The sequence below is a fragment of the Lonchura striata genome, chromosome Z (assembly GCF_046129695.1).
Source record: "Lonchura striata isolate bLonStr1 chromosome Z, bLonStr1.mat, whole genome shotgun sequence".
Taxonomy (NCBI): domain Eukaryota; kingdom Metazoa; phylum Chordata; class Aves; order Passeriformes; family Estrildidae; genus Lonchura; species Lonchura striata.
The window spans coordinates 51,208,564-51,222,636 of record NC_134642.1 but is presented as its reverse complement, the minus strand read 5'-3'; the positions used below and the strand labels follow the sequence as shown (position 1 = coordinate 51,222,636).

At 37.8% G+C, this 14,073-nt stretch overlaps 1 protein-coding gene across 20 annotated transcripts in view; it reads right to left on the bottom strand.

Annotated features, from left to right (window-relative positions):
* ELAVL2 (ELAV like RNA binding protein 2) overlaps nucleotides 1-14,073 on the bottom strand; it is a 107,144-nt gene that overhangs the window by 37,192 nt on the left and 55,879 nt on the right. For 8 of the 20 annotated variants that reach the window (XM_021535948.2, XM_077790519.1, XM_021535950.2 and 5 more), the window contains exon 2: nucleotides 3,296-3,386. The exons of 7 other annotated variants lie outside the window; for them this stretch is intronic. In XM_021535948.2, the coding sequence (XP_021391623.1) occupies nucleotides 3,296-3,367 (72 nt within the window). In that variant the 5' untranslated portion in view covers nucleotides 3,368-3,386. Of the gene's footprint in view, nucleotides 1-3,270; nucleotides 3,387-5,753; nucleotides 5,827-6,552; nucleotides 12,228-14,073 lie in introns of those variants that run through there. 5 more of the 20 variants (XM_021535949.3, XM_021535951.2, XM_021535945.2 and 2 more) reach the window with 4 other exon arrangements.

Below are 14,073 nucleotides of genomic sequence, written 5' to 3'. Positions count from 1 at the left end.
GATTGGAATATTTTCAAAAAGAGGTGGGCATTAACTGTATCCAAAGAATATTTCTTGTAAGAAATAGCAGAGTTCACGATTACTATTTTAAATAGATACTTAAGAGGATATATGAATGTGCTAGGATGGAAATTATATTCTTCTTTAACATCCATGTCAAACTTCTTTCACCACCTGATTCAGTTGGAATCACCACTGATTCCACCAGGTTGGAACCATGTTTCTAGATGCTTTTATTTGATGAAACTGGCAATTTCTCATTATTATTTCTTCCCTCGCCTGAACTCTGAGAACAGTTAAATTTGAATCTTGAACTTAATTTACTTCTGGACCACTCCAGAACCACTCTGTGCCTGGGAGATCGCAGAACAGATCCTCCTAGAACCTCTGCTAAGGCAGACAGAGAACAGGAAGTTATCTGAGACAGCCAACATGGCTTCACTAAGGCCAAATCCTGTCTGACCAACTGGCCTTTCTGTGATGAAGTGACTCCATCAGTGGACAAGGGAAGGGCTACAGATGTTATCTATCTAGATTTATGTAAAGCCTTTGACACAATCCCTATCATTATCTCTAAAATGGAGAGTATCTATGTGTGCACTAATAGATGGATTAAGAAAGGGATTGGACGGTTGCATCTAGAGGTCGTAATCAATAGCTCAGTCTTGACAAATATCAGTGACAAATATTGTCCCTTGGGGTCCATACTGGGACCAGTGCTATTCAATGTCTTCACTAATAACACAGACAAATGGATCAAGAGCACTCTCTGCAAGCTTGCTGATGACCTCAAGGTAAAGCATGCTGCTGACATTCTTGAAGCTCAGGATGTCATCCAGAGGGACCTGGACAGGCTTGAAAAGTGGGACCATGGAAATCTCATGAGGTTTAAAAAGACCATATTCAAGGTGCTGCACATGGGTCAGGACACTCCCAGTATCAACAAAGGCTGGGGAATGAACAAATCAAGAGTAGCCCTGTGAGCAGGACTGGGGGGTGCTGGTGGTGAGAGGCTGGACATGACCCAGCCATGGGCTCTGCCAGCCCAGAGAGCCAAACATGTCCTGGGTTGCAACCAAAGCAGTGTGGGCAGCAGGGGAGGGAGGGGATTCTGCCCCTCTGCTCTGCTCTGGTGAGACCCCACCTGGAACTGCATCCAGGCCTGGGGTCCCAACACAGGAATTTGGGAGTGAGTCCAGAGGAGGGCCTGGATTAGAGGGACAGAGCATGTCTGCGCTGACAAAATGCTGGGAGAATCAGGTTTACTCAGCCTAGAAAAGAAATTACTTTGGAGTAGCCTAATTGTGGCCTTTTAGTACCTGAAAGGATTTTACAAGGAAGACAGAAAGAGACATTTTTGAAGAGCATGTAGTGACAGGACAAAGGGGAAGAATATCTTCAAACTGAAAGAGAGCAGGTTTAGATTACCTATTAGGAAGATATTGTTTACTGTGCAGGTGGTAAGGCCCTTGCCCAGAGAGGCTGTGGATGCCCCACCCCTTGAAATGTTCAAGGTCAGGTCGAATGGAGCTTAGAGCAACTTAATTTAGTGTAAGATGTCCCTGTTCATGGCAAGTGGATTAGAGACTTTCAACTAAAACCAGTCTGATTCTACTGTGTCTCATCGCAAACTGACTGACTGTGTGACTGCACGATGCAACAGAAATAATTAGGAGGAGTCTGCTTGCACATAAGCACTTGTCCACAAGCTGCCACATCTACAAAAGGCACTCTACCTGCTCAGTCACTGAATGGTAACAGCTAGTAAATACAATGGATTTTTAATGGCATCTTAATATCTAAGATTTGGACAGCCTACCCTGTTTGAGACCAGCTGTTTAGGACAACATGCAAGAGAAAATGATGTACATTAATTCTCCAGTAATACATATTTCAATACAAGAAGTTCACTAAAGAAATCCATCAATCACTGAAATTTAACCTCATAATTAAACTGCTAAGATGAGCTCTCACAAAAAAGCCTCTTGTAAAATCACAGAGCACCATTAGGACCTCTGAAGGGTCTGTCCTAACAGTCCTGTTTAAAGCACCATAGGCAATCAGTGCATGTACAAACAGCTGATGAGGTCAGCTGTGTTCGGGGACTGCTGAATAACTGAATTTCCTAATAATCAAAAGGCGATTAAATTGAGTTTCTTACTAGAAGTCCAACTTTGACATTCCTGGGAATAGATTTCTATGTTCTGTGTTCTGCATACAGAAGTATTTTCCAAGAGGTTACTTCAGCACAATGCAAAAAAATGGATAAATCTATTAGGAGCACTCATTAGAAAAGTATGATCTAGTTTTCCTGAAGAGCTGCAACTAGAACAACATTTTCTTCCCTTGTGACAAACTCTAAGGAGTAACCTGCTTCTGACAGTGATGAAACAAGTCCACTAAAAAGATTATAAAGTAGATTATCCCAATTAAGAGAAATTACTTTTCAAAACACTAGCATACCTGTTAAAGGTAGTAGTCACAAATACTGTGCTCTGAGGGTCTGTTACAATGGCCTTTTTCCTTTTCTTTGTGTTTTATTCTCAAATTTGAAATGTTCATTGATCAAAATTAGCAGGATTTAGCAAGGACAACAAACAATTCTCTCTTAATTGCACATTTATTTTCACTTTCAGGTGGCAATTATAGTATCCTATGCCAACACTCAAGTGAACAGCTGCAGTAGCCTGTGTGTGCTGAAAATAATACCATCTCTCAGCTATAGAACCATCTGCTCTGAAAAAAGTGATACTAATGTTTTACAAATAATGCATACCCCACTAACTAGGCTAAAGAGAACTGTTCATAAAAGACAAGGCACTAAATATTTTTCACTCAGAAAAATATTTTGAGATAAATTTACAGTTTAAAAAAATTCTTAGAATAGACTGGCAAATAACATTTTAAAATAGTAATCACAAAACCACAACTATATAGGTTTTCAAAGTTACTGCAATTTAGTATTCAGACCATACCAAAACCATTTTAGTACAATACTCCTCTTCAATTACCACTGTGTATTTTCAATTAGTACTAAAATCTAATTGACATTAGAAGAAAGGCAAGTCACTGCAGTGTAATTTCTACAGGAGATAACTTTTTCTGTAAAATGGCGATGTCTTGTTATGCCAGTGTGGTCTAGGCTCTCACAGAATAGGAACACAACCTACAGCCTATAATGAAACATATATGTGAGTTAGCATTCCAAATCGAAGGTTAAAAGACTTTGGTATGGCCTCAGCACTATTAACATGTAAGAAAGTAGCCTACAGAATTTAAGAAAAGTCCCACAGACCCCAGTCCAAGGCTCTGCTGCCCACGAACCACTTCTAAGCAGAGAAGCCACATCACACAGTCTGACTGCCATGTTAATTTGGAGTTGCCGTCTGGAATATGGACACAAAAAGTACTGTATGTTAGATTAACAAGATAATGCAACAAATCAGTTTGTACAAATTTACAGTAATTGCATTTATATTCCCAGCACGTCCATGCAGTGTGGCTCAATTGGATTTGAGGCAATTCCAATCTAATCTTAACAAATTCAGTTGTAAAATTATTTTTCTTATGTGAAGTAAGATGCTTATTTTTAAGACTTAAAAGATAATGGAGTCTAGTTACCCCTGCATCTACCCTGGAAAATACCTTCAGTACCACACTATGCCTAAAAGAAACTGTATCGCAAAACAGATCTTTAAATCTTCAAGAGTGAAGAGGAAAGAAAGAAAACACAGTACAGTGAGCTTATTTTCCATCAGCACATAAAATGATCATGCACTACAGCTCCCTTTACATGTCTTTCCCAGCCCACAGGAAAAAAAAATACACGAAGACAACAAAGTACTATGTTAGAATTAATTCCATTCTTAAAATCCTAGGTTTTAAAAAATAGTTAAATGAAAATCTTGTGCAGATGGTATTCACTAAACTTCCTTGCAACAGCTGTTTAAAAGTACCACTGCTCATACAAGTGGCAGTAAATTCAAGGATTTATCAAGTGGAATAACTGGAACAAAACATTCAAGTGATTTTTATGAGAGTATTTTTGGTAACCAAGAAGACTGTTCTTTAACTAAAACATTACTGAAAATCCACTTAAAGACACAGCTGCTCAGTTCAGCAAAGTGCCTCTCTCTAACATGCAGTCCATATCAGCCATCTATCTTTCAATAAACTTAATTTTACTTCACCAAGCACAGGAAGAATTTTAAACCCTAACATTCTTAAACACTTTTTACGGCATTAACTGAATGCCAGTTTCTAATGAGCTGCAGTTCAAGCAAGTCATGAGTAAGGTTTGCCTAGCAGAGAAGCAAGTAGGCTTTTTTGCTTTTCAAGAGAAAAGATATCAGAAGTTCAAAAGCCATATGGTTTATGCAATTAGTTCTGGTTGCCATAGAACAGTTCCAATTATAACAGCAGATTTTTATGAGAGCTTTAGAAAAAACAGTAGAGCTAGCAAGATGAAGACTTGCTACACAATAGTCACAGTGGCCTACTAACTTTCCTTTCAATGTAGGTATTTTGGCATGCAATATACTCAACTGTTCATGCTCAGCTGAACATGCAAGCTGAGGCTGGATCCCAGCAGTGCTGAGATAGAACCAAGGAGGTGACAAAACAGGTAAATCTTCAACCACCTCACATGCATACAGGTGCTAGGGAGAAATGTTTAGTGCATCAGACTTCTGACTAAAATCTTTCTACCACCTGTTTTAATTCATACTTGTGCATCCTGGTCATTGCTGGGTGGGAAATAATTTCACATGGGTTTTATATAATTAATTTAATCATATTTACAGACATTGCACAGAAAAAAAATCATCGCACACATGCCTGCCACAATTACATTATATATTTCTAAATAGTATTATCACATAAAAGTGACTGGACTCTGAATTTAAGACAGCAGATACTAAACACATCTGCTTACTTCAATATGTTATCACTGTTTAAAGGCAACCTAAGCTGGACCATGAGATGCCGCCAGCCTCAAAGGTTACAGCCAATACAATGCCCTTGGTAAAACCATAAGAGATGTAAATGTGCTCCTGAAGATTTCTCCTCAAGGCTTACATACCAGAAAGCCTTCAGAGCATGCTTTAGTACTTTGTGCAATGGAAGCATGCAAGAGATAGGACACATCACCATTTGGACAAGCAAATATTACAGATTTTGTTTTCATAATACCAAATTGCACAACAAGAACCACCTCTGGCTATACACATTGTTGTCTCTTCCAGACAAAAAGGTCTAAACCAGAACTTTGTTCTCTGCTTGTAATGAAGTTGCTCTCTTTCCAGAGGATTTATTTATTGCATCAGCTTTGACTTACAACAGTAATGAATGCATTTTAACAAGGGTAAGCTATTTCTTTTCTGTGGGGACTATTGCTAAACATGTCAAATAAAAAAAAAAATCATAATTATTTGAGGGCTCACTGAAAGGTAAGACCTGGCACAATACAGATGCTGAATTTTACTTTAAAAAGCCCAACTCAGCAGAACAAATTTTTTTTAGGTATTAAAATTTTAAGTGCAGAGGTATTGATACTTGGAATAGATCCAATTCTTCATGCTTTCTCTTTAGTCATTTTTATCTTTACTGGAGTGTTAATTTGAAGTCTCCTTTTTTTCAAATGGTCAAGTATCTTAGAAGCATATACAAAAGCACACTACTAATTTTTGCACACTCAAAATAGCTGTACAGAGATGACATAGATTGTTCAATCTAGCATATGCAAAAACTATTACATAGCTTGCTTGAACATCCCAGGTCCTTTATAGGTAAACACACACAAAGGGCAGAGGCATGTCTTTAGTTTGCCTGTCAGAAAAAAAAAAATACTCACTCTTAGGTTACCTATAAGAAGGGTAGATGTCAATAAGCACTTAATGATTGCTCTGAAATCCACATATTAACAGCACATCTTGTGCTTGGTGAGTCTGCACAAACAGGCTAAATAACACTTGTTTCTTTGTCTCTGTTTTCACTTTTTGTTTAATAGTATAAACCACTATTTGTCCATTAGCAGCCCTCCTCACCTACACATGCATTCATTTGCTGTTCCCTCCATTACACTATTAAAGAATCTGCAGCACAAACTAGGTCGGGGTATTACTTGGTGAGAACTCATGCAACTCAGGAGAAGAAACCAGTAGAACAACTGTTGATTTATGCTAAATTATATGGAAGAACTGTGATACAATAGATGAAAGATAGAAAACTTCACAGAAAACTTAGAATTTTTCTGATAATGAGGTGGTTTCAAATCTTAAAGTAACTTCAAAAGTTACTAATGTAAACACAGGCATAAGACTAGAAAGCATGAGCCCTTTAGAACAATAAAAAACAATTTCTAGCCTCTCAAAAGTGGCAGTTTAGAAGGAGAACCTTTTCACACACTCTTCAATGAATCACTAAAGAAGTAATACCACTTAACATTTCTATATCTTGGCCTCAAAGTCATGATGAGTTGAAATAAGTGAATAAAATGAAGATGGTTATAAAAAAAAGGTCTCATGAATTTTAGGGAAAAGGATTGTAATTCACCCCCGCGACTGATGCTGCAGAAGTTAATCCTCAGAAGCTTTCTGCAGGAAAGAAGGCTTGCCTATTCCAGGTAAGCAGTGAGAAGACAACTGAAAAACTGCAGACATGAACAATAAACAGCTATTAGTATAGGTATGAAAGAACTTAATAGTGCTGCTGACAACACTAAAAAGGACAGAAGCAAGAAAGTGTAAATTATCTATGGAATGTAAGTATTTGTAGGAACATGAATAATGTATACATAGATTAAAAGAAAAGGTCTTCACTCAGGATGAAATGCTTTTGGAAACTCTTAACATTTCTGCAAAATGCTTAAGAGTATTAGGATACTCGAAACAATGCCCTACTAAAGCTACTATGCATTAGGAATGAACCCAACAACTTGTAAGGAGTTCTGAAAAAATAAGGTGTGTACAACAAGGCAAGAACATTGTTTAGCAATGGACTAATCTACATAAAAAATGTATCTCTTCTGACTGAAATTACTGATTATCCTATCAGCTGGGGTAAGGGAAGGGAAACATACAGGGTAACTTAAGTTATCCTAGAACCCATATTAGAAAGACCAACTCTAACAGTCTTCTGTAAAGAAAACAAGCACCTCCATTCCATTAAGGGTTCAGTTCAAGTGAGACCCCAATAAATGATAACCATTTTTACGTTCCTAATTATTCAGTTCAATTTAGACACACAACCACTTGTATCAATATAACAGATTTCCTGAGCAAGAGAGTATCAACATGCATTAATAATTAGCTCATATACAAAGAAAAACACCCAGAACTCAGCACAAAATTATACCTTTTCCTTGTATTGCCTTCCTTCATGTAAAAAAAAGTACAAAGCTAGCTAAGGGAAAATTATTACTTTGGTTATAATTGAAATTTTAACTAAATTTCAAGTTGGGACTGTTTGAACACAGCTGGCTGTCAGAACACAGTATTTATGTTCAGAAAGAGTTTCACCAAAATGATGAACACAAAATCACAAACAGCTATTCAGATCTCAAATAAATAAGCTGTGAACAATTGCAATACTTAAATAATACTTTAAATACGACTGACTTTTAACAGGAATGATTTTTCAACTGCACTCTACCAGCCACAAAATCTTGCCAACTACATTTATTGCTCTTATTTACTGTCCCAGTCTCCTATGTTAGCTCTCCCAGCCTTCTAACAAAATGCTTTCCAAGGCAATACGGCTCTGTCAAAACGCATATGTATTCTTCAAAAGGTAACTGCATCTTATTGCAGACATTTTCCTTCAGCCTTAGACATCTGCAGTCCTCTCAAGCCTACTAACACAAGAAAACAGAGGATTCAGTAGGGCAAAAGGAGACAACTTGATGACACTTCAAATATAAGCAACTTGATAGGCTGAAGAGTTTCAAAGTCAACATCCACTTGGAACTGGCTAGGATGCCTACTTCAATTTTTCAGCATTTACCTCAGCATTCCACTTGGGCCGTGCAAAATTTTCCCTCCTTTCATACTGCAGTTACATCCTTCATCCCCAGTGCCAATTTCAAAAGCTGATGTTTACCAACATAGAGGAACAGGAAGCAAACCAAGTTAGTCTGGCTGAAGAGGTACACTAACCAAAAAAATACAAGTAAGAAAAAGACGCTCTTCTAATAAAGAAAGTATGTGTCACCTTCAAGGCCACACACAACTCCATTTACTCTTTGGTGCATCTTCCTGAAGGACAATATGGTTTTGTCCATTGTGCACTCAACTGTCTTCACTGCAACAGAGGATGGATGATAGGATTCATCTTCCAGGATAAGGGTGACAAGGTTACAGGAACAAGTCTCATGTGCTGACTTTTCATGGCAGTACTCCTTGCTCAATGCTCAGTGGTAAACTGAGAGACAGTGGTGTGTTTTGGGCCTAACTATCACAGACATTCCATCAGAGTGTACACCTCAGCAGATCCCCAGGGCATGAACCCAGTATCTGCATCACAGTTAACCCTTCAAACTGCAGGACCCCCGCTCAGGAGAGTTTTTGCTCTCTCACAGGGAATTTTTAGCTGAAACACAGATCTAGACAAGAGAAAAGTTGCATGACTAAATATCCCTACCCCTTAAACCCTCATGCATACTACTAGTTAGCACAAAAAATGACATCCTCAACACCATATAAAGACAGGGAAAATGCAAGCAGCTCAAAGTCAGAATTAGTAATCACCATGCCTCTCCCTTCCTCTATACCCATCTTTACAAGTACTATCAAAGTGGTATCAGGCTGGACAATAACACAATGCTTACAGACTCAGATGTCTCCGTAAGCCCAAATCATCAGTGGCCTGACAGACTGACATGTCACAGCATCCCTCTTTCAGCTCTAAAAGTAATGACAAGCAAAGCTTATGTGCAACACAAAACTGAATTCAAATCAAACTGAAGCATGCACCATTATGTACACATAGAATCAAGTCATTTTTGCACCAGAAACATTAATTCTTCCACTGAGGAAACTTTCTGGGGGAGAAGAGATCTTCATAAGGACAACAGCTCAATTAGCAACACAGGGGAAGATGCATTGGGATTTGCCAGTATGTGCCTTCCAGGAGATATGACAGCAAACAAACTACCTGAACAGCCTTGGACATGATGACTAAAATTGCTTAAATGGCCTAGGATCACATCTTAGAGGTTAAGTATTATCCAAATAATAAATACCTGCTTTCATTGTTTGGTGAAGGGCCTCAAAGCACCATGGAAAGCAAAGAAGAGGGACTTGTGGCAACAACTAACTTGGCCTGACTTTTTTTTTTTTTCCCCCCACAGCTGGGCCTGAGGGGTTGGAAGAACAGAGAACTGTTCAAACTGAAACTCAGCATACTCTGCCCTCTTCAGTCAAGATGAGATGCGATTTGTAACCTACAGTTACAAGGCTTCTGTTTTATGACTTCTTTAAAAAAGATTGCAAATTAGCAAGAGTGAAGACATCAACAAGCCATTCTTGTTAACAACCCATAGTGAACTAACATAAAAACACATGGCCAAGGCCAGTTTACTCTCAAAATCTACTATGGATAAAGACTGACTATTCAGTCTCCAAGAAGTGTTCTTAGTGGTCTCAAGTCAATAATCACATTTAGTTACATAACAAAGCTAATCTGGAGCTATGATTTGTCCCATCCTGCCCCACCTGTAGTAGGTAGTCACTGGAATAGGTTCTTTGAAAGCAGTACAAAGGCTTCCTATACCAGATGAACATAACTTTTATTTCTTAATCCTGATAAACCATGAGTAATGAATAATGCAATACAGATATAACATGACAGACCCATATGCTGTGCTGTCTTGTGCGCAGAAATCTTTATTTCTATAATCCAACTAAAAATGCAGAGCAACGAATATTTAAAATATTTGCTAGTTTAAAATACTCTTGCTTTCAGTCACCACAGAAACCTTGCCCAGGTCTTAAGATTTCTGACCTCTGGGGATATGAATTCTTGCACAAACATGAATTCAAGAACAGAGAAGCAAAAATGTCAGAACCCCTTGTTAAAACTGTCAATAATTTAATACATCACCATTAATACTGGTAATCAGTTTTGCCTATTATTTTGGCCATAAATATGAAGTTTCTGGGACCACTTGGGTTCCACATGCTCTAGTTCTTTCTTCTAACCTTTTTGTCATGGCAAGTTGTATCTAGTTTGTCTCCCACTCCCAGTTTTCTTCAGTAGCCCAAGTACCATTGAACTGTGTATCACTAAACTGCCTTAATATAGCTTTGCTCCTTACACGGGCTAACCCACATATTTTGACTGTCATGCTTTATTCTTTCACATATTATTCTATGCTGTGTCTTAGACCCAAACCTATTAAGACTACAATTTGTGTAGTGGACATTTCTATAATTTGTGTCTTAGCATCATATATATACGTATTTCTGAAATCTAAATTTTGCAACAACAGAATCTAGATTAAGCCATTTGCTTTCCAATTAGTTTCAAAAAGATGATTTCACTTACTTACTGCTGCATAAAAAAACCTGAGGTAATACCCCCTTCAACATAAAACTAATTATATGCCTAATTCCATAGCAAGAGAAACACAGCCACAGAAGTATGCCACTATAATAGATCTCCCAAATACTTGAACAATTTTCAAATCTTTGACAATTTATTTTATTGTCCTGTACATCTTCAAGCTTCAACATCAAAGAAAAATGAAGAGAGTTGTTTGTGAAAGAGATGGTAAGAAGTCTTATAAGATAGCATAAATGAAATCAGACCAACAGCACACAGTTCTGAAAAAACTTGCCCTCTATCAATGCATATCAAGTTCTACAAAGTTGCCTGTGCCCCAAAAATCTTGCTGTAGTACACAATGGAGTACAAAGAAAAAGCTTGGAAAGGGACAGATACACAACAGTAAACCAAAAAAAACACTTTGAGAACATCAACAGCTGAAAAATAGCATACTGATGCCATCTGACTTAGAATATGCTTCCTTCCTATATGGGCTAACCTGCATATTTTTATTATAATTTCACTACAGAAATGCACTGAATCTGAGGCACTGCAGAAAGCCTTCTGCTTTCATCCAGAACACGTCTGAGATAAGAAAGTGAAATCTTAGTTTATCTCTAGCATCCTTTTTAAGAGATTTTTCAAATCACAGTATTTGTCATGGCACCCAAAGGATGACTTCTTAAGTCTTGAAGAATATCTCAAAATAAACTAGACATTTTTTATACTGCAACGTAGCTCTAATATGGAGAGAAGAGCCCAAGTTTGGACATTTTAGCCTTTGTTTCATAATGAAGCGGACTTCCAAAACAGGGAAGTTTCACTGCCATGAGCTGAACATTATGCATAGGCAGAGAACTGCTGTCTTGTATACAGGAATTAGTAAGTTAATGAAGATTGTTTCAGAAACAGTATGCATCTTCCCTCCTCACACTGTATCTTGCAAAAAAGATGACAGTGTTTTATACTTCATCACTTAAACTACAGAGTACTTACATCTACACTTCACCAGGAAAATAAAGAATATGTTTTACTACAGCAGGGAAAAAAGCCCCAAACATCAAAGTAAGCCCTGATGACATGCTGACAAGAACTCAAGAGGCATCAGTGCTTTGGAGCAATCTGAACGAAGTGTTATAGTAAGTAATAAAAACCTTGTTGGTATCAGGCATGGGGAATCACTGTGCTACTTCATATATTCCATTAAATATACACAGAAGTCCAAAACAGTTAAAAAAGATAAAAGTTACACTGTTTATATAGTTCAGTTATGTTTGTAGGAGTTGAACTCCCTTAGATTCCATTGTCAAAAAAGTGTGGTCTAATTACCCTGGAACAGATTCCTCACATTATAAAAGCAGCAGATGAGTTTGAAGAAATCTGTGCCACTGGATGTCAGCACATTCTAGCTCTGAAACAATGTGAATCAGGAAGAAAAGTATTTATTTAACAATATTCAGTTGGGCAGACTTAATTTAAGCTTTTCTGCCCAGAATTCAGGTGTAGGTATTTAAAAAAACAGCGTAGCTAAAAACATGAAAACAGGCATTTCCCACTTCTGGAAATGAAGGTGCAGTCAGGATAAGCAAAATTTGAAAGGATTTAGGTCATATGAAGTGCTGTATTGTCTCACAGCAATAAAGCTAGGACTTTTCCTTCTTCACAATGCAGGTAACTACTTTCCACCAACTTCCTAAACAGAGCAGCACCTCTGAGTACAGCACCCCTGGTATCAACAATTCACACATCTCAAAGATCAAAACTGTGTTTGATTGTCCCATTATACAGATACAATATTAAAGAAGACATGATTGTCAGGTTGTTTTTAAACCAACAAGTCAAACAGGATTTTCATCTACTTAATTCACTGTGCAGACATTTTATACTATTCTATATTAAATGTAGCTTTCAGTCAATGTTCAACTTTTAGTCTTCAAAAGTTCATTCTTTTCTCTGCTTTTGGGTAAAATACTAGAAGAGTAAGTTCCTAGAAGCATCGATAAAGAAAAAAGGAATTTAAGCTTTCCCTACTGCATAAATACTATACAAAATGCACAGTCACATGTAACCTGCAAGTCAGCTCTGCAAAACTGTTTCTCAGATGAAATATGTCAAAGTGCTCATTTTTTGCCGAATTACAGCTCTTTTACTCTATGAAGACAGAGCACATCAGGAGTAGCTGCCTGAGGCTAAATGCAGCTGCACCTGCAGTGAATTATTTCAATTTATCCAGAAGAAGCCACAGCCCATAACTTGAACAGGTGCACTCTTCACTGGGTTAAGAACTGTATGGATGGCCTGGTCCAGAGAGGGCAAAGGAGCTGGTGAAGGGTCTGGAGAGTAAGTCGGGTGAGGAGTGGATGAATGAGTTCTGGTTCATTCTGGAGAAAAGGAGTCTCAGGGGAGACCTTACCACTCTCTATAACTACCTGTAAAGTGACTGTAGCCTGGGTGGGAGTCAGCCTCCTCTTCCAGGCAACTATCAAAAGGACAGGAGAATATGGCCTTAAATTGGGCCAGAAGAAGATTCAGATGGGACATCAGGAGGAAATGGTTCACTGAAAGGATTGCTATATACTGGAATGGGCTGCTCAGGGAGATGGCAGAGTTCATGATTGTTGCAAGTGCTCAAAAAATTACTGGATATGGCACTCAGTGCTACTACAGTTTGATATGGTCATGTCTGGTCAAGGCTGGACTCAATAACCTTGGAGGTCTTTTCCAACCTTTACAATTCTATGAATTTGTAAAAAAGAAATATTTCAATAACTTTTTTTAATCTTGTGACTGCCAATTTTGTGACACCAAAGCTCTGAAGCCTGATGTTGAAAAGACTTCTAAGATGTCAGTGTGTGGAAAGTTGAAAAAGTTAAAGTTACGAAGTCTAATGTCATTTTATCTAAGGTCTATAACACTAGAAGACTCAAGGACAAAGGGAAACTAAGAGTGGGATACCACACAAGTAAAAAGGAGCAGCATTCTGACACTGAGGATCTGCCATCAAGCATGACTTGACTGACAATGAAAACAGCTTTTAATATAGTAATTCTTCCCATTTGCAAAAAAGTGGACTATTGGTAACTTATCTCCCAAACTTACCATAAATTCAAAGAAGAAAAATGCCAGAGACTACATATACTAATTATAACCTCTGCCACAGAAGTGTGTACAACTTTAGATTTTGCTTTCTTTACTACACATTTTGAAAGGACATTCAATGGCTCTGTAAGAATTATTCTATTTGTTTACAACAGCTTATGTCTAAACTCCCTGCAGAACAAGGAAGAACTGCTGAAACAAGGTTTGGCATGCATGTCTCCAAATAACCTCCACCAAACCTACAAAATCTCTCTAGGTTGCTAGAAGGTTAAACAGCTGTAATAGAAAGGCTTGAAACAAATTCAGCCAAGTGTTAGTCTTAATTTGCTGCATTTTTCAACTGGTGTAACATCAATTTATTTATTCAGTTTGTTTTTAACAGAGATCTAAAATGCATTCCACAGAGAGAAGAACACAGAATAGTGCTGTAAC